This window comes from Tilletiaria anomala (assembly GCF_000711695.1).
Source record: "Tilletiaria anomala UBC 951 chromosome Unknown K437scaffold_28, whole genome shotgun sequence".
In the NCBI taxonomy this organism is placed as follows: domain Eukaryota; kingdom Fungi; phylum Basidiomycota; class Exobasidiomycetes; order Georgefischeriales; family Tilletiariaceae; genus Tilletiaria; species Tilletiaria anomala.
Window position 1 is genome coordinate 93,402 of NW_013546994.1, and position 18,316 is coordinate 111,717.

General features: G+C 57.8%; 4 protein-coding genes across 4 annotated transcripts; 2 read left to right on the forward strand and 2 right to left on the reverse strand.

Annotated features, from left to right (window-relative positions):
• Positions 1–2,492: 2,492 nt before the first annotated feature.
• K437DRAFT_262393 (phosphatases II) lies at positions 2,493–5,766 on the forward strand (the record flags this gene model as incomplete). The annotated part of the gene is made up of 3 exons (XM_013388486.1): positions 2,493–3,301; positions 3,389–4,633; positions 4,725–5,766. The coding sequence occupies 3 exons, from the start codon at positions 2,493–2,495 to the stop codon at positions 5,764–5,766; spliced, it is 3,096 nt and encodes a 1,031-aa protein (XP_013243940.1).
• Positions 5,767–5,770: 4 nt separating this feature from the next.
• On the reverse strand, positions 5,771–8,465 carry K437DRAFT_255758 (MFS general substrate transporter). The gene is made up of 7 exons (XM_013388487.1): positions 7,801–8,465; positions 7,607–7,718; positions 7,298–7,533; positions 6,893–7,206; positions 6,433–6,818; positions 6,266–6,357; positions 5,771–6,184 (listed from the first exon to the last, which is right to left on the reverse strand). The coding sequence occupies exons 1-7, from the start codon at positions 8,094–8,096 to the stop codon at positions 5,869–5,871; spliced, it is 1,752 nt and encodes a 583-aa protein (XP_013243941.1). The 5' UTR covers positions 8,097–8,465; the 3' UTR covers positions 5,771–5,868.
• A 1,878-nt stretch (positions 8,466–10,343) lies between these two features.
• Positions 10,344–12,414, forward strand: K437DRAFT_255759 (phosphoglycerate mutase-like protein). Its single transcript, XM_013388488.1, has 3 exons — positions 10,344–10,773; positions 10,860–11,381; positions 11,457–12,414. The coding sequence occupies exons 1-3, from the start codon at positions 10,714–10,716 to the stop codon at positions 12,270–12,272; spliced, it is 1,398 nt and encodes a 465-aa protein (XP_013243942.1). The 5' UTR covers positions 10,344–10,713; the 3' UTR covers positions 12,273–12,414.
• On the reverse strand, positions 12,305–17,485 carry K437DRAFT_245899 (uncharacterized protein). Its single transcript, XM_013388489.1, has 3 exons — positions 16,736–17,485; positions 13,451–16,655; positions 12,305–13,384 (listed from the first exon to the last, which is right to left on the reverse strand). Exons 1-3 carry the CDS (start codon positions 17,177–17,179, stop codon positions 12,390–12,392), a joined length of 4,644 nt encoding a protein of 1,547 aa, XP_013243943.1. The 5' UTR covers positions 17,180–17,485; the 3' UTR covers positions 12,305–12,389.
• Positions 17,486–18,316: the final 831 nt, after the last annotated feature.

The window sequence follows — 18,316 nt, forward strand, 5'->3', positions numbered from 1 at the left end:
CACCGTGACGTTCAACAATCACTGTTTTGTCGTCGCCGACCACGCATGTTGTCGCGTCATCGTCATGAGTCCTGACGTCTGATGCCCTCCTGACTCCCGTCCTTCGCTGATGATTTCCCACTTCCCGAGCGCATTCGCACGTATACAACGCAGAAAGCCGGCCATTTTTCGCAGCCTTTCGCCATCGCTCTTGACATTTTGCCGGGTTTCATCAACCGTTTGCGAGCATGTGAGTTGTCCCTCCCCATCTTCGAAAATTAACTTGAACAATGTGTACATATGTGGTATGTCGTTCTAACTCGTCCCGGCACCCCTGCCGCTGTACACCACACTACGGCAGACCACAGCAGACAACGCTTCCTTTCGGCGCCTTCGGTAAACCACACGGTCCGTCCTCAGCCGTCCGCCGTCGACCAGGAAAGAAAGTGCCAATGTGCAGGATGGACGCAACGTGAAGGTCAACCGGTGGATTCGGTGCAGTGCTGGCATCTGAGAAATCCACATATGCGATACATATGACATGTTAGTTGGAAGAGGGACAAAAGGTGGTCACTGATAACATGAAAGCACTTCTGATACGTGAAGGAAAGTACTTGTGTGGATGTTCCCACATTGGCCTCCGCAGTACTCGGGTCCTCCGATGAAAAAAAAAGTTGCGAATCGGGTCCGCTTTGCCTTTGGGGTAGTTGCCTAATCGTAAAAGCCCCGCATTCTGGCCAGGTCTATAGCAAATATGGTGGAGGCTCTGGGCGTGATTTGGATCGGTGCAGCTTCGGTCTGCGGTGCTGTGCGGCGGCGCCACATGGCAGTGCACCACCACAATGGAGTGGTGCTGCAATTGAATCTGGTGCGAGTCGAGTGTGCCACATAGTGACTTGCACAAAAAAATCACTGGGAAAACAGGTGGGATCAGGATGTGCGCGAAGAGAGGCGGAGGGCGGAGGCGGGGCGGGAGGTGAGGTGGGGCTGCAATCCCATCGCCCTGTCGGCTGATGAGAGACTCACTGCAGTCAGCCAGCCTACAGGGAGAGGAGCAGCGAGCGTCCCCTCTCGCATGCTTGCTTCCCCTTCTCCTCTCTGCTACACCTCAAGCCAATGAGTATGTATGTACATACAGCGAGGCATGGCTCACTTGCATCCTGAAGGCATTTTCGCATCTCAGCGAACAACCAGGGCCAAGAGGGCGTCGTCCACTGGTTCTGGTGGTGCAGTTTTGTGTCTTGTCTGGGCCCCCCGATTTTCGCTCGCTCTGCGCGCTGCCTTGCCGCCTCCGACAAAGGCAAAAACCCCACCGTTTCATCCCGAGACAAGGACCACCCACATCTTGTGCAGGGTGCAGTCCAGAAGGGAGCGCTTGGGCCCTTGTGCGCTTTTGTCGCTGACTTCCAAAGGCAGCCGCAACGACCACAGCCACACCTCTCCACTTCCGCTGTTGCCATCAGTGCTTTGCAAGCGCATAAGCCCCCTCCTGCCCAACCCCAGGAGCCTTGTGTCTGTGGATACACCGGTGCCCACCACTGCGCCCGGTCACCGTAAGAGGCCCAAGGACCAATCCACCACTCATGCTCAAGCCCATGATAGACACAAGTCGCCGCTGATTTGAGCTGATCCAGAAGGACCGCGTTATGGCCATCTTTGCCAATGTTGGACTTGGTTGCTGCTGCTCGTGATGGTGAGCACCCTTTCCCTTCCTCCTTCACCCGCTTCGCTCCAGTCGGCATCGTCGCATTGGATCGCATGAATTTGCAAAGCGCACCCTATCCAAGCATCTCAGCCTCCATACCTCGCACGACTCCTTCTGCTGAATCGTTGATCACTGACGAACAAATGCCATCACGCCTCGTCTGAATATCGTCCTTCTTGCGACCATCCCGTGTCAAACCACATCGCATCACAACTTGCACCTACTTTGACATTCGCCCGAAACCCAAACGCAAACGGCAGCCTAGATGTCCACCTCGGCCATATCGAGCAGCACCCGACCGCAAAAGCGACGCCATTCGCAGTACATCGACGCGGATCGCCAGCCGCTACCTTTCTCCATTTTGGAGCCCATGCGCTCTGGCTCAGTAGCAGCAGGAGCATCAGCAGCATCTTCTTCCTCTCCGCATTCGTATTGTCTACCTTTTAGCACCCCATCTCCCAAGCTGGAAGCAGCTTGCTTCATCTCGCTAGTCAGCTCGCTCTATCGCAGCGGCAAGCTCTTGCCGTGCTCGCTCATTACACCCGCGGTGAATATTTGTGATTCCTCCTCCCCGGTAAGAGAACGGCCAGCCAAGAGGTGCCGTCTCTCGTGTTTGCCCTCATCATTCCCATCATCACCGCATCAGCAGCGGGGGCAGCATCAGCAGATCCGACGCAAACGGGCTGTGACGACCGTTGCTGTGCTACACCCACGCCTGTGCTTTCCCGTTGGCCCTTATTGCCCGCAGCGCCTTGCGTGCTCGCTAGATGTGCACATGGACAACGTTGGCAGCCAAGACGACGCCAGCATGACACCCATCCAACCTCAGTCACTTGCGCCGTGGTTCGCCTCGACGCAGCCCATGGCGCCGCCGGCCGAGGAGGACACTCCCGTGCCCAGCAAATCGGCAGAACTTCTTCTTTCGCCGTCTTCCCCACCAACCTCGTCAGGTCACAGCGCTATCATGCCCACCACCCGGCTGCCCTTTACAGGGCCAAGTCTTTCTAGCGGCGACGGAGGCGGTGACGAGGGGGAAGTATCGCCTTCGAAGCTATCCCCATTCCCCCATCGGCTGCAAAAGGGCAAACCGCGCGGTTTGTCGCTTCTCATTCCGGATCGACCGGCACCGCAGATTATCGCCGAGACGAGGGCGACGACTTCCTCTTCGCAGGGCGCCACGCCTGTTGATGCGGAGCTCCAACTGCTCAGTCCGTCGCCGAGCACTTTGAGCAGCGGCCAGGTGATGAGCTTGGCCAGCGCCAGCGCCACGAGCAGTCCAACCGGCAGGGGCGGCTTTGCGGCGCGCAGGAACAAGAAGCCGGCACCTATCCTCCTGTCGCCGCCATCTACGCACGCGCAGCACAGCGGCAGCTCCCACAGAGGCCACAGCAATGTCATTGGCGGCCACAACAGCGATGCTTTTAGCTTACTGAACGCAACGAAGAGTGCGCCCAACTCACCATCTTTCCACCAATACAAAGGGTCGAGTACCACTGGTGCTGACGGTGAGGATGGCGAGGAGGATCAAGCAGGTACCGTGCAAGCTAGGAAGGAGCTTGCTAGCACCCTTCGGGGCGCACCGCGGAAACGCCCCAGTTTGATCTTTTCGCAACGACAGTGAGTGGATTGGTTCTGTCGCTCGCAAATGCTTCGGACGTTGGCGCTGATTTAAGAGCAATACGGATGCATTGCGTGCATGTGCAGATCACAAGTCATCGCCAGCGCCGTACCCGTGGCAAGCAACAATCTGCCTGCCGCATGGCGCGACCCCTCTGAACATATCCTGACGGGCGCCGGAAGCACGCTGCAGCACGCGCGCAGCGTCTACGCCGCTGGCCCCATCGAGGTGCTCCCCGGCGTCTTCCTCGGGGACGAGCACAATGCCTGCGATGAGGAGATGCTCATGCAGCTCGGCATCACCACCATCCTCAACGTCGCTAAGGAAACCGTGCTGCCTTTTCAGTTCAATGACACTGCTACGCCGCTGCTCCGCGGGCCCGGGCCGCATATCTCGCTCCCATCGCCTGCGTCACCGACAGAATCGGGTCGGCAGGGAATACACACTCAACCCCCGGCCGGGCTGAGTGTACATACCAGCTCGGAGATGCTGCTCTCTGCGTGCAGCCCGCAGTTGCTTTTTCTGCCCAACTCTTCCGGCGCAGAGAGCAGCACCAGCAGCTCCGGTGGGCGCAGTCCGCTCCGGCCGCACACCTCCACGCCGAACCTCAAGCGCGCATACAAGGAGGTAACGGCGACACCAACTGTCGCGGTGAACGAGGTTGAAACGGCTCCATCGCCCTCCTCAGATGATGGATTCACTGATACCGATCCGGCCTCGTCTGATGAACCAGAGCGTAGGCGCTCTGGTACGCGTACAAGTGCAGATGCGGATGCTTCGTCTTCCTCGACGCCTGAGCCCACGGCGGAGATAGACGTGGAGATGGAGGACTGTGGATCTGATGAAGGGGATATGTTAGCGCTTAACTCGCGGCATCCATCGTTACCGTATAGCGGCAGCGCCAGGCCTCACTCGGCTATTATGGACCTCCCTCCCAGCTCGACCGTGCTGTATATCCCCGGCAGCGAAGAAACAGGCGATCCCGATGGCCGCGTGAACGCGCTGCGGTACATTAAGTTTCCATGGACCCACGACGAGGTCGACCTCGCGAGCAAGGATGGCGGATTCCGACACGGCTGCGCCGTCATCGCCGAAGCCCTCGGCCTCGCCGTCGATGCGCGCGGCCTGCTGCTCCCCGGCTTGGGTGGCGGAGCAGCAGCGCAGCAGCCGAGTGGCTCTGGCGGCAAAGTGCTCGTGCACTGCCAATGCGGCGTCAGCAGGAGCGCAACGCTCGTCATCGCTTTCGTCATGCAAGCTGCAGCGCTAGGGTACGGTTTTGAGGCGACAAAGACGTTGCAGGGGATGCATGATTGCTACAATCTAGTGAAAGAGTGCGTTCAACTGCGCTTCTGGTTTACAAGCTTTTAGCAGAACGACGCTGACATGAAACCGTATTGCTTGTGCTATTTCCTTTTGACATAGGGCGTCTTCGAGCATTTCACCCAACTGCAGCCTGATATATCAGCTGGTCGAATGGGAGCGCGTCCTTTCTGTGCAAGCGCAAAAGCTTCGCAGCCGCGACATCTCGGGCCCTCACTCGCAGGGTCAGCGCTCGGTCGGGATGCCCAACTCTGGTGGCTGGACCGCTGATGTCATGGGTGAGGAAGAGTGGCTGCGCATGCGCGCAGAAGAGGAACGCAAAGAGGCAGAAGAGGCCCTCGCAAAGGAGGAGCGAGCTCAGGCAAAGCTGAAAGGGATCCCGGCAAAAGAAGAGAAGGCGAAGAAAGAGACGTCAACCTCCTCCTCTACTTCACAACCACTAGCGCCACCTTCTCCATTACCACTGCAGCAAGAAAATGTGCAGCCTTCCTCGCCTTCGTCTGCAGTGCAGATCCTTAACCAGTTCAGCTCTTCAAAGCCGCCCCCAAAGTTGGTTGCTGCGCCACCGAAACGCAACAAGGCCCAGCCCAAGGTGCCACAACTGCTGCTGAAGGGTGGCGCACGCGCGCGCATCGAGCAAGCCCAGTCCGGCGACATGTCGCTCGCGCCATTATCGAACATATTGCCGCACCTCACGATCGATCGAAGCGAAGACGATGACGAAGACGAAGATGATGAGGGTGAGGATAACATTGTCAAGGGCAAGGAGGTCCGCCAGCAGATACCGCCCGCATTGCCAAGTGCTGCACCTACCAGGCTCAACTTCGGCGGCCGCGAGCTCGTGCCACCGCTCTCTTCGCTGCCCAAGGCCGACTCCTACATAGCCTCACAGGCCGAAATGGTGCTGCCACCAGTGACGCCGGCACCGCCCGTCGCCACGGCGGGTCATGAGCATGTCTCGCAGATCCAGCCAGTGCTGCCTGCGATTCGGCGCATCAATTGCTTGGACAGCCCCAAGCCGAAGCTCAGCTCGAGCAACAGTTTTGGTGCGCAAGGGCAGAGCCTGGCTGAGCGACGGAACAAACACAAGCGGACTTTCTCGACAGACTGGCCCACATTACCTGTGGGGAGCTTGAAAGAGTAGCAAAGTCTTGCCATCAGCAGTGCATGGATTACATTTTCTCCTTTCCGTTTATTATGTAAGAACAAATTCTGGAAACCCTTCGCCTGTGCTGCGAAGTTCCCGCTATGTAGAGTACCGGTGCCCGGACCAGTCATCGCCCTTCTTTGCCTTGGCATCTGCGACCGAAGCGTACGTCCCTCCGGGCAAGCTATGCGTCCGAGCGAGGAGCAGGTGGAACTGCTTGACCAAGCCGTTGGAGTCGCCGTCGCGGATCGCATGCAGGCGCTCCTCGTGCGCCTTGTCGGCGAGCTCTTGTCGCTCCTCCCGCGCGATGCTCGAGGAGAGAATCTTCTCGTTGCGCGCGCCCTCGTCGCGCAGACGATTCTCGCGCGATACGCACCACCAGTAGACGCCGGTGGAGATGATGCCGATGCAGATGCTTCGAAAGAGAGCCAAGAGTGTCAGGATGACTGCTTCCAACGGGCATGGACACCGAGGAAGTGGAAACTGGAAGGCTCACTAGAGAAGCACGATGCCGTGACCAAGGCGATAGTGTGGGGCATCCTTCGCCTTGTAGATGGCTCCCGAGGTCACTGCGCCATTTAGATTTCCCTGAGTACGGCAGAGACGAGAAAAGCCTTAGTTCACAGCAACTGAAAATGGGAGCACACCTTTGAGATAACGCACGAAGGAGATGATGTATCCCATGACAACGGATTTTTTGAACGTGCCCTCGATGGAAGCGCTGGTCAGCGCGATGGTATTGGGGATGGTGCAGTAGATGCCTGTCGCAGCAATGTAGATGGCAAAATAACTGAGCGCGTTGTTGTTTGACGCCAGCAGAATGATGTAGCCCACCGCGCCGATGCACATCATGATGATGTTGATCAGCGCGCGATGGCCGTAGCGCGCAGTGAAGAAGCCGACGGCGAGGACTTGCAGGCAGGCGAGCACGTAAATGGGTACGCTGAGCAGGTTCGCTTTCGTACCGCTCGACCCGACGAACGTGGCTTTGACGATCGTCGGTGTGAAGAGACTGAAGGCGTACAATGGGCCGTCGCAACCAGCGTAGACTGGCACGTGCGAGGTGTGCGTGTAAGTGAATTACCGGGGTCGTCTTCGCACATCACAATTTTGCAGAACTCACCCAGGCCGCCAACCCACATCTTCCAGTCCAGAAAGCCCTTGGCGACGTTGACCCACGAGAAGTGCTCGCCTTTAGCGCTGTACTGCTGGTCGTTCTGCAGTCTGCCGATGAGGTAAGCGCGCTCGTCTTCTTTCAAGAACTTGGAGTCTGCCGGGAAGTCGGGGACAAGGATGAACGATGCGACGCCGGCGACAAAGGTGATGAGACCGATGATGATGAAGATCCAGCGCCAGCCCTCGTATCCACCGACGCCGTCCATTTTGACGATCGCGACGCTGAGCAGACCGCCGAACGCACCTGCGACAGATGCAGCGCTGACGAGGAGAAGAGTGTTGCAATGCGTCAGCTTTACTCCTCGATGTGCAAACATGTTAACAGCGCCCGGCAGCCCTGTTTCGCGCTCACCTGAAGAAGATGGCGGCACGGATGCCGAATTGACTACGGGTGTACCAGCCCGAAAGGAGGAAGTTGACGCCAGGGAAGAGGCCGGCCTCGGCGATAGCGAGGCTGACACGCGCTGCGACAAGACCGCCGTAGTTCTTGACGACACCCTGCGACAACATGCAGATGCCGACGGCAATCGTGATGCTCGGGAACCAGATGGAGGGCTTGAGGCGCTTTAGAAGGACGTTGGAGGGGATCTGGCGGACGGAGCGAGCGGACAAATTTTCAGCATTTGCAACCGCACAGGGGTGGTGTGCGATCAAGACCCACCTCGAAGAGCGCGTATGGAATGAAGAATACAGTAAGACAGATGTTGTATTGTGTCGGGGTGAGACCAATGGATTTCTCCAGGCCATACAGTTTAGCATTGCCGATCGCAGATCTGTCCAAAGCAAAGACACATGGAATGAAGCAAAAAAGTGGTGAGTGAAGAAGCAAGAGCCATGCTGTCAAACCATAAGCACCTATCCAAAAAGCTGAGCAGATACAAGAAAGACAGCCATGGGATGAGCGCCATGTCGACTTTCCATTGAACCTTGCGCTCCTGCTCTGGCGTCAGCGGGCTAACCCACGGCGCCTCGCCGTCATCGTCGGAGCCTTTCCTCCTTTCGGCGACGGGGAAGTCGTTGCTAGTGCGCACGGCGTTGAGCGTCATTGTCAGGTCCTGCTTGCCATCGTCCGTCGCCTCGTGTGATGTGGACGCGTACTCGGGGTGCACGCCACCCGAGTGGACTGGCACGCCAGTTACGCCGCTAAGCATTTTGTGCGTTTGATCAGGGGAACCTTTTGTCACGCTGGAACTGGCAGGGTGGACGCCGCACAGACAGACAATAGGCAGTGTGAGGCGATGGATATGCTTGCGCGAAATAGGTCGGTGTGTGGAAGGGCACGATGTTCTGACTGCAACAGAGATCCTCCAGGGGCGGGTTTGTTGTCGGACAGCGGGAATGACGCACGTGCAGGAATGACGCACGTGCAGGAATGACGCACGTGAAAGTGCAATTGCAGGGGGATGGACTCTCTGCAAAGGAAAGGAGAGGCGTGGGTGGGGTGGGGGTATGTCCTAGACGCTGTATATAGGAGGTATTATATCAGGGGAGAACCGGATGGTGGAAGGAGCCGACAAGAGGTGTGGATAGCCCTGGCATACGGGCAAGCAAGCGGTTGACTCGCTCATATCAATTTGACATCGGCCATCCCCATCATCTTCACCACAATCTTCATGATCTTCTTTTTCCCCGCATTAGTATTGCCAAAAATTAATGAAGCATCTCTCGTGGAAGAGACGGAGATTGCGAGCGGTCGGGCACTGGACGAGTCTGTCTTTTGGTTGCTCCCCTAAAGCCAAGACCAGCAGCTGGAAGTGGCGAGCACTGATCGGAGCTGAACAAGATCGCCCATTCAGAGGCACTAGCCGGCAGGGCAGCAAGCCCCTTTCCCCGGCAATCCTGTTCAGCAACGCGCCCAACTTGCCAGTACTGCTTGCCCAATCGCAGTATCTTTTCGCGGCAACGTTATTATCCTCAACAGTAGAGTTGGCTCGGAAACCTCGCAAACGCAGGGCTTCGGAACCAAAAAAAGGTCTGGAACCCCCCGTAAAGTCTGTCAGGGAAGCGGCTATTGGAGATCGAGCCCCAGTAACCCCTGGAAAGCCTTTATGTAACTATCTCATTTTTTGCTAGCAAAGATGAGGATTTTGTTGGATCTGCCTCCAAATTTGTCTCCCAAGCACGGATCTGGGGGTTTCAAGGGCCTGAAAAGAGCGGTGACCCTCCGCTCGAGACCAGGAGGCTTTTCAGGCCTTTCCGAAGCTCCTTAGCCACCGGGGAAAAGGGCTCAGAAGTTACCGAATTCAGGGGTTTCCATCAGAGGCCCGCACGGTTTCTGTGTAATCTCTACTCAAAAGCGACAAGGGCCCTTGCCCAATTGCAAGTTTCTACCTCCATCATGCCTTCCAACCTGCATCGTCCAGGCTCTAGATCTCTTTCTCCTCACGAGGCGCAACAGCTCTCACAGCCTCGCACTTCCCCCACCCTTTGTGCCTTCGGACCGAACAACCTTGCCCCGATTTGCATGGCGAAAAGTTCTTCGAAAAGGATGTATATTCTGGTGATATCATCCTGATTTCTGCCTTTCGTACAGTCTTCTGCTCGCTGCATTGCAACCGTTCTGAGCCCCGGAGTGTCCGCAAGCCCATCACTCTCCTCGACTTCAGCACAGTTGGCGTAAGCAGTTGCTTTCTTTCTGGCCTCGTCTCAACGCTCAACTCTAAGCCGGTTTCACGGTACTACCCAGAGTGACGCTAAGTACAGATTGCGCTTCGTCAACCACATGGTGGATGCCCCTTCCCGTGTTGCTTGACGTCTGGAGGCCGGTGTCCACAAAATACAACAAGGTCATTGCACGCAACCCGAACGCGACCCACTTGATAGTCCAGCCAACTCTTGTGCATGGCGGTACGTAGACGGTCTAGCGTAGTCTCCTATGCCTCTGTACGCACCAAGGAATACGACAGCTAGATGATGCCCAGCCATGGGCCGAATACTCTGTATAATCATCGCACTCATCGGCGTTAAAGCATACGAACCGCCATCTTGGCGATGTAAACTATCTGACGTCGGAATGAACGTCAATAGCAAATCTTGCAACCATTGCAACTTGAACGTCTCGCCTCTAATATCCTTATTTCATTCGTTCATAGTCATTGGCTGAAGGAGCAGGTGCTTGATTGTGGCACGTTGTGTCGAGCAGTTTGGCGCTTGTCAAGATAATCGCCATTGGGGCCTATTTTCCTTAAAATAGCCGAAATAAGGCCAAGGGCTTTCTGGATCAAGCGCAGATAGATAGACCCTTCCCTTCGTAAAGAGGAAACTAAGCTCAAAAACACTATTTTGCAGGAACATCGGTTCTCGTGATAGAAACCTTATCTGCTTTTTGTGGTCTAGTCCGTTCCGAGTTTCTGACGAAAGACCCTAATGGCGGCCCCCAAGATACCGATGTCCACGAATTGAAAAGCGCCAAAGAGCCCGCTGACCACCGAATATCCGTCTCATTCACTGCGTCGATGACAGTTCAACAAACCCAGTGTTCTAATCCTTGCGACCAGTAAGATCTAAAAGTCCTTTCGATTTCTGGGCGGGGGAATGAAGTGCAAGCGAAGCTTGCTTTGGGTGAATTTAAACCGTCCTCAAGTAGGATGTGGTTACACTCTCGAATGTATTCCTGTCCTATATAAGCTCTTGGCTGCGTGGAGGGAGTTGAACGGTAAAGGCTTCTGGTCATAGCTTTTCTCAACGGGAGACTCGCCTTCAGCGGCCAACTTTGCCTTGCGGAAGATTGGAATCCTGTAGCTGTTACAAGTCAATCCAGCTGTCATCATGTCGCTCGCTGGTGTACTCACGATCGTCCGACACGGCGACCGTATGGGCTTTTACCAGGTAAAAGGTGCTGCTACATCGCCCATATGAATGCAAAGCTGACGGTCTTGCTGTGGGTATCATCGCTCGTATTACCCGGCTAAAAGTCACCCACTTCCTACACGGCCAAGCAGACGAACTTGACGGTTCTTGGCTATCTGCAGGAATACCGGAACGGCGTCGACCTCCGCGCTCGTTACTTGGACGGAAACAATAAGATCCAGGGCATCGACCCCGTTAAGGCGGAAGACGCTCAAGTCAAAGTCTTCGCCGATGCCGGTGGAGAGGGGACCGTGATCGTCGACAGCGTCAACGCCCTTCTGCAGGGCCTCTACCCCCCTTTCGACGAATCGATCACTCTCGCGAACGGCTCCGTGGTTTCATGGGGTAGCAGGGCGCAGCTGATCCAGGTGGAGACTGTCGAGCCCGACGAAGAGGTGTGGTTGGAAGGATACACGGACTGCAATGCATGGCAAACCCGCCTGAACAACTGGTACGCTTCGCCGGCCTTTAAAGCCAAAGCCGCCGAAGCCCAGCCATTTTATAACTCGATCAAAGGCATCCTCGGCGCGGACAGGCCTGCCATTCTGCAGAATGCCTGGAACATCTTCGACTTCTTGAACGTGGAGGTGGGCAAGAATAGGTTACGGCGCTAAGTTCTAATACACTGAGTAGCTCACTTCGGCACTCTTGCCCACACGCAGTTCATCCACAATGCGACGTTGAGCTCGCAAATCGGACAGCAGACGGTCGAGCTTGCTCGCTACTATGCCGATTACCACGAAGCTGGCAGCTTCTCGGATCCCGACCCGAAAAGCGTCGGCAACGTGGCAGGCACCGCGATGCTCGCCCCGGTTTTAGCGACGATCAACCAGCTGAGCAACGCATCTGATCCGCTTAAGTGGTCCACCATGGCTACTGCGTACAAGCCCTTCCTAGCATTCGGGTCCCTACTGGGCGTCCCGCAGTTGAATGCTTCCGTGGTCGACTATGCTTCCTCTCTTGTCTTTGAAATTTACAACAACGGTTCCATCCAAGCTCTCTTCCGGAATGGCACCGTCAACGCGATATACCAGCCGCTCACCTTGTTCGGCCAATCGAACACTATGGTCTCACTGGTCATGTTTGAGGAAGCACTGCAAAGGCACTCCCTGAACGGCCTCGCAGCGTGGTGCGACAAGTGCAGCACGACGGATGCGCGCGGGTGCGACATCCTCGCTGCGCTGAACGGAACAGGCGGGGCCGGGTTCGCACCAGACACCTCGACGTACGGTCGGCATCGGGTCAGCCCCATCACGGCCGGTTTGATCGGCGCGTTCGTCACTCTCGGTACCATGGCAATCTTGTTCGCAGTACTCTTCACTGCGAGGCGCGCCCTCGGGCGAAAACGGCGCAGTGCCATCGTGGGACACAGCGGCCCGACGGCCGGTCTCGAGCTTCCCAGCCGGACGGACGGGGCATCCATCCATACCGCAACTTCGAGCGCGCAGCACCTCGTTGGCGACAATAATAATATTTGACACGGCCCACAAGCAAGCACGTGCGGGCAAATGTTCAGGACTATGATCTGCGTTCCAAGTCGTTGGATACAACACATGTAGACTACAGGGGGATATGGGTTGCAAGTTGTGGCTGCTTCAGGAAATATTCACAAAGAATGCCTTGTCACTCTCGTTGCGACGCTCCGTCCCCTTCTCAGCGATCTTCATGATCTCGTCTGCACACGCAGTGCGGATGCGCTCCGGCGTCGCCGGCGCGATGAACTGGAAATCGTCGGGCTGTCCAGCGTCCTTGCGAGCACTGGCGATCGCATCGCGAAGGGCGAAGAAGACGGTGCAGCCCAAGAAGAGCGGCGGCTCGCCCACACCTTTGCTGCTTTGGATCGTGCGCAAGTTGTGCAGCTTACGGCTCTGACCTTTTAGGAAGCTGACGCGCATGTCCTGCGGCGTATTGAGAAAGGCGGGAATCTTGAGGTTGCCCGGCCCGTTGTTGAACGGCCGTCCGCTGGGCAGCCAAAGACTCTCTTCGGTGGTGACGAGGCCGTAACCTTGGGTGAATGCACCTTCGATCTGGCCGACGTCGATACCCGGATTGATGGAACGGCCAATGTCCATGTGAATGTCTGCGCGGCGGATCACATGGTCGCCAGTGAGCAAGTCCACTTCGACTTCTGACACGGCGGCGCCCTGGGTAAAATAGAAGAACGGCTTGCCTTCTCCGGTCTGCCAATTGTAGCCAATATCGGGGGTCTTGTAATGTCCCACGGCAGAAAGCGGCACGCGTGCAAAGTACGCATCGTGACATGCCTTCTCCCAGGGAACGGCGGCCTTACCGTTTTCGAATTTGCGGAAGGGGGCGAGGCGCTCGTTGAGCTGTTCGCAAGCGTTCTTGATGGCCATGCCGTTAAGGTCCGAGCTAGCGCTTGCTGCCGTTGCACTGGTGTTCCCCAAATGCTGGGTGTTGGTCTCGACGATGTGCACCTTTTCGATCGGAACCTGCAGTTCAGTGGCTGCCACTTGCGCCATCTTGGTATGCAGTCCTTGTCCCATCTCCGTGCCTCCGTGCGAGAGCAAAATGCTGCCGTCAGAGTGGTAGATGTGAATGAGCGCATACGCCTGATTCAGGAAGATAGCTGCGAAACAAAGGGCGTGTGAGAACGATGCCATTCCTTGAGTCGCTTGTACTCAGGCCTGCTCACCTGTGAAAGAGATGCCGAATTTCGTGCACATTAAGCTGAGCCCCCGCTTCTTCCAGCGATTCTGTTTGTTGAAAGCGTCCACCGCTGCCCTGCGCTTGTCGTACTCGCTCGTGATCTTGAGCTCGGACCACAGGGCTGGAACGTTCCAGTCGACGAGCTCCTGCCCATAATGCGTTCGCTCTCCCTCACGGTACATGTTCTTCTCTATCAGATCTTCCGTGCGCATACCGAGCGACGTTGCGGCCTTGGTCAAGTAGTCTTGGCTGATGAACATGCCCTGCGGTCCCCCGAACCCACGGAAAGCAGTGTTGGACATGGTGTTGGTCTTGCAGATGAAGCCCTGCACTTTCAGCTTTGGGATCAAACAGCAGTTATCGATGTGCGTCATGGCCCGCTCGAGGACGGCCTGTGACAGATCTTGCGACCATCCGCCGTTGCAGTACACGGTCGCTTCGAGTCGCTGCAGCCTTCCATCAGAGGTGAGGCCGACCCTCCACGTCGCTTTGAACGGATGCCGCTGGCCGCTCCACCACATGTCCTCGTCACGATCGAGCATACAGCGAATCGCGCGGCCGGTCTTGCGCGCGGCGAGACACATGGTCGCGGCGATCGGGACGGTGCGTGACTCTTTTCCGCCAAAGCCCCCGCCGAGGCGCTTCGTGTGGCAGGTGACGCGGTTGGAGGGGACGCCGAGCAGCGAAGCACAGAACGCTTGCGTCTCGGACGGGTTCTGTGTCGACGCATAGACGTCCATCTCGCCGTCTTCACGGCCAGGAACGACGAGGCAGGCATTGGTCTCCAAGTAAAAGTGCTCCTGGCCACCGAGGCGCGTCTCGCCTTCGAGGGTGCGCTCGCAATCACCCCAATCGGCATTCTCAACGTCGCCTCTGCGCAGTACCGGACGTGGCTTAAAATAACTGCCGGCAGCGATGGCCTCGTCGATGGTTAGGATGTGCGGCAGCTCGTCATACTCTATCATAACGGCCCTCGCAGCGCGCTGGGCAGTGCGCTTGTCCTCAGCGACGACGACGGCGATGATCTGCGCGACGCTCTGCACCTCCTCGCCGGGGCCGACGAAGAAAGGCTCGTCCATGGTGGGTGGACACCAGATGTTTGACCCGTTCGGTGGGATGTCCTCCTTCGTCACGACGGCGACGACGCCGGGGATCTGCATCGCGGGCGCCGTAATGATGCGGACGATGCGGGCGTGGGCTTTCTGCGAGACGACCAGCGCGCCGTACGCCTCGTTCGCGACGGGCGGGATGTCGTCGACATACACCGCTTCGCCCGTGACCTGCTTGAGCGCGGCCAGGTGCGGGAGCGCCTTGCCGACGGCCTTGGTCGCGGGCGCTGCAAGGTCGACGCCTTCGAGGTCCTGCGAGCCAGTCGTAACGACCCCTTCACGCTGCGGCTCGCTGCCCGGCAGCTCCTGCAGTGCCAGTGCGTCCTCGGCTGCCGCTGCAGCTGCAGAGCCAAAGCCCGGCAGCTCGAGCTCGGCGCAGACGTCGGACCAGAAGCGCGCAAGGAATCCGAGGGCGAGTGCCTTGCGGTAGGCGGGCATGCCTCCCGGCACAGCGTATGGTAGCGCAAAGTCTTTCTCGGCCATGACCGCCATGGCCTCCCTAAGGACCTTCTCGTCGCCCCATTTACGGCCGAGGAGGAAGGCGCCAGCGTGCTTGGCGACGGCGGTCGTTGGCGCCATGCCGCCGTACGCGAGGCAGATGTCGAGCACGGTGCGCTGCGGCGCGGGTGAGAGCGCAACGTACAAGCCAGCGTTGACGATGGCGATGTCGTCGTCCTTGCGCTTGGCCTGCTTGAACGCGCGCACGAAGCGCTGCTCGCCCGGCTGCGGCGCCGTGCGCGCGGGCCCGTCCAGCGGGACAGCGAGCGAGGTGAGGATGGCGTGCGGCGGCAGCGCCGTTGTGCGGTAGCCCTGGAAGAAGTCACGCATGCTGCAGCTGGACTCTGTCGACGCGCCGCCGGACGTCGGGTGCACCCATGCAACAACCGCGTTCGTGGCCACCCAGACGGGGTTCAGGTCGGAGATGGGGCTGGCCGTCGCGATGTTGCCGCCGAGGGTGGCGACGTTGCGGATCTGTGTGCCGGCAAAGTATTTGAGGTTCGCGAGCGCTGCATCGCGGACCTGCTTTGCGTAGCCGTCGCTTGCATCTGGGGCCGCCGGTGCTGCGTTTGCCGCTTTGAGAGCCGCGATTAGCGCCTGCAGAGAGAGGTTGGCGCCAATCTTCATATCTGCCGCGCCGGCATGTGTCATGCTGCCTGCGCGCGCGACGACCGCGTCGAACCCGGCGAGTTCACGCAGGTGATCCGAGACGAAGACGTTGATATTCCAGAGTGCGTGCTTGAACTTGACTTCGATGCCGGTCTCGGTGTTGCCGGAGCGAAGCTTGGCTACTGGCTGCGTTGCCTTCGCACCGGCGCTTGCGCGGCCCAGTTGCGCGTAGAATGACATGACGTCCTTCAGCGAGGCAAGCGAGCCCGGACGCAGCCAGAGCGTGCGTCGCTCCGGTTCTGCCTTCTTGGCGCCATCCTCTTCGTCGTCGTCACTGTTGTCGGCGCTGGCCATGCTGGGGAATGCCAGGTCCTCCGCGTCAAAGCTAGTACCCGCCTTGAGCAGGTGGGGTGGGAAGATGATCTCATCTGCGTATCGGTACTCTTTTAGGGACACTTGCTCCCCGGCCGCCAGCGCTGTGATCGTGGCGGGTGAGCTGGAGGGCGTCAAGGTACATCCTCCAGGTGGCGCGGCAGGATAATGTCCTTTGGTGTTGTTGCCATTGACGCGACAGCAGTCTTTGCCCTTACCGCACATACCTGCGTTGGCGACGCCGGTCGCCTGACGTATGAGGTCAGCCTGCTCTTTCTCCTGCTCTGTCTCGTACGTCGTGATGTCCGTGGAGGCTGACGGCAACGCGGACGCGCCGCTCGATTTTGAACGCGTGGCGTCGAGGTCATCGCTGTCGCTTCGGCTGCTGCCGCTCTCGCTGTTGCTGATCGGGCCTGTGCTACCATAATTAACCGCAGGGACAAATGCGAACGTCTTCGCCGCGTCTAGGATGGGCCTGTACCCCGTGCACCTGCAGAGATTGCCATCGAGAGAGTGTTCGATCTGCGCTTCGGTGAGGCCTTTGCCGGTCGAGTGCGCAGTCCGGATAGTGGCATAGAGGGACATGACGATGCCTGGAGTGCACTGTAGAAGTGATCGATAAGCACCTGCTTTACTCGTAGTGGCGTCCAATCGAGGCAATACACCGGTGAGACTGCACTCACAAAGCCGCACTGACTCCCAAACATCTTTGCGATGCGCTCCTGCACCGGGTGGGGGTCCGAGCTGGTGCCAATGCCCTCGACGGTGAGAACGTGAGCGCCATGAACGGCAACCATGGGCAGCAGGCACGCGTTGACGGCCTTGTATTCGTACTTTTGCGCGCCTGCGGCATCACGAGGGACAGGAGCGACCTTGCCGAGCACGACGGTGCAGGCGCCGCATCCGCCCTCTGCGCAGCCGAGCTTGGTGCCCGTGAGGCCGGCATAGATGCGGAGGTACTCGAGCAGGGTCAGATCTGGGTTGAAGCAGCCTGGACGCAGGGTGATCTTCTTCCTGTTGAGGACAAAGCAGAGCGGCGCGCCTCCGTGCCCATGTGTGCCCGTCACAGTGGGGAAGGAGGGTGGGAGGGGCAATGGTTTGTCCGCGTCAAATATGGATGCGGCCATTTTTTGATGGCTACGTCCACGGGGTACTGGGTACTGAGAGTGAAATGTCCTTGTTCAGCGCCTGCAGCCAGCTCGTGTAGCAACGCTTCAGCGGCGTGACAACAATGGGGTGCGCCGAATGTGGGAATGAAGTGAGGAGCCCGCTGCAGGTCAGCCTAACGAGACGTTTGGAATGGTACTCTGCCTGTCAGCCCAGCTCTGTTTTGTTCTTCTGTCGGCAGTCCCGTTGACCGATGGCAGTTCTGAGAGGGGTGTCCTTTCCATCCTGAGTCTGACAAAGAGCTGCAGCTGCCAGCTGCTGCTGCTAGGCGGCTCATGTCGTCGAGAGGTGTGAGGGTGAGTGTGCTGTGTGCAATGTGCTGAAGCGTGGCCCTTCCGGCTGTGTCGGCTCGGTTTCCGGGACCAAGCGAAGAACCAGCGATACACATAACCCTACCCCATCTCCTCCGTGCAGTCTCACTGGATTCGACTGGGTCCGAGGCACTGCAACATGCACGAAGTGGCGATGTGCTGTGTGACACGTTTTCGGGGAGATTTGGCTCAGACAGGCACCGTCCTTGGACACGACCACTACAGGGGCTTTCCCCGGACGAGCTGATCGAAGAGTCAAAGTGATAGCAGTCAAACTACAGGCACGTACACCCCGAATTTTTTTGCCCATGTGGCAAGAGAAGGCACGCCACACACAGGCCGCAATCAAAATTAAAATTAAATGGACTCAATGGATTGGTTGACTTGCCTTTGGTTATGGTGTCCGTCCTCACCTGAATAGTTTGGCCACGCACTGACTCACTGGCAAAAAAACGGTCAAAGAGAGAGACTCCCGGCAGCGACTTGCCAATCTTGCACGCAGTCCGTCCTGTCCGCTTCTGCTTCGCATCCCTCGTGCTCGCGCTAAAAGGCGCTGACTGCCTCCATGCGCATTTTATCCATAGATTGGTGACGGCACAGGTCGGAGTGCAATCTTCCCGGTATTTCTTATCGCGACCGCCTGCTCGCTTTGCTGCGTTTTTTTGCCAGTCTCCCTCTCTTGTTTCGCGTGCCTGCGATGAAAAACTGGCTGGTCACATTCATATCACTCGTCCCACCCGTCCCACAATGAGTAAGTCCGTCTTTCACCAGCTTTCGTCGTATTTA

Excerpts from the sequence above, each read along its gene's own strand:
- K437DRAFT_245899 (XM_013388489.1), bottom strand. The coding sequence starts at position 17,179 with ATGGCCGCATCCATATTTGACGCGGACAAACCATTGCCCCTCCCACCC. Across the intron at positions 16,656-16,735 it reads TTGGGAGTCAGTGCGGCTTT|TGCACTCCAGGCATCGTCAT; the intron begins GTGAGTGCAGTC and ends TCACTTCTACAG. Across the intron at positions 13,385-13,450 it reads ATTCGGCATCTCTTTCACAG|CTATCTTCCTGAATCAGGCG; the intron begins GTGAGCAGGCCT and ends TTTGTTTCGCAG.
- K437DRAFT_255759 (XM_013388488.1), top strand. The coding sequence starts at position 10,714 with ATGTCGCTCGCTGGTGTACTCACGATCGTCCGACACGGCGACCGTATG. Across the intron at positions 10,774-10,859 it reads ACCGTATGGGCTTTTACCAG|TCACCCACTTCCTACACGGC; the intron begins GTAAAAGGTGCT and ends CCCGGCTAAAAG. Across the intron at positions 11,382-11,456 it reads TCGACTTCTTGAACGTGGAG|TTCATCCACAATGCGACGTT; the intron begins GTGGGCAAGAAT and ends GCCCACACGCAG.
- K437DRAFT_255758 (XM_013388487.1), bottom strand. The coding sequence starts at position 8,096 with ATGCTTAGCGGCGTAACTGGCGTGCCAGTCCACTCGGGTGGCGTGCAC. Across the intron at positions 7,207-7,297 it reads CGTGCCGCCATCTTCTTCAG|CGCTGCATCTGTCGCAGGTG; the intron begins GTGAGCGCGAAA and ends TCTCCTCGTCAG. Across the intron at positions 6,358-6,432 it reads TGGGATACATCATCTCCTTC|GGAAATCTAAATGGCGCAGT; the intron begins GTGCGTTATCTC and ends TGCCGTACTCAG.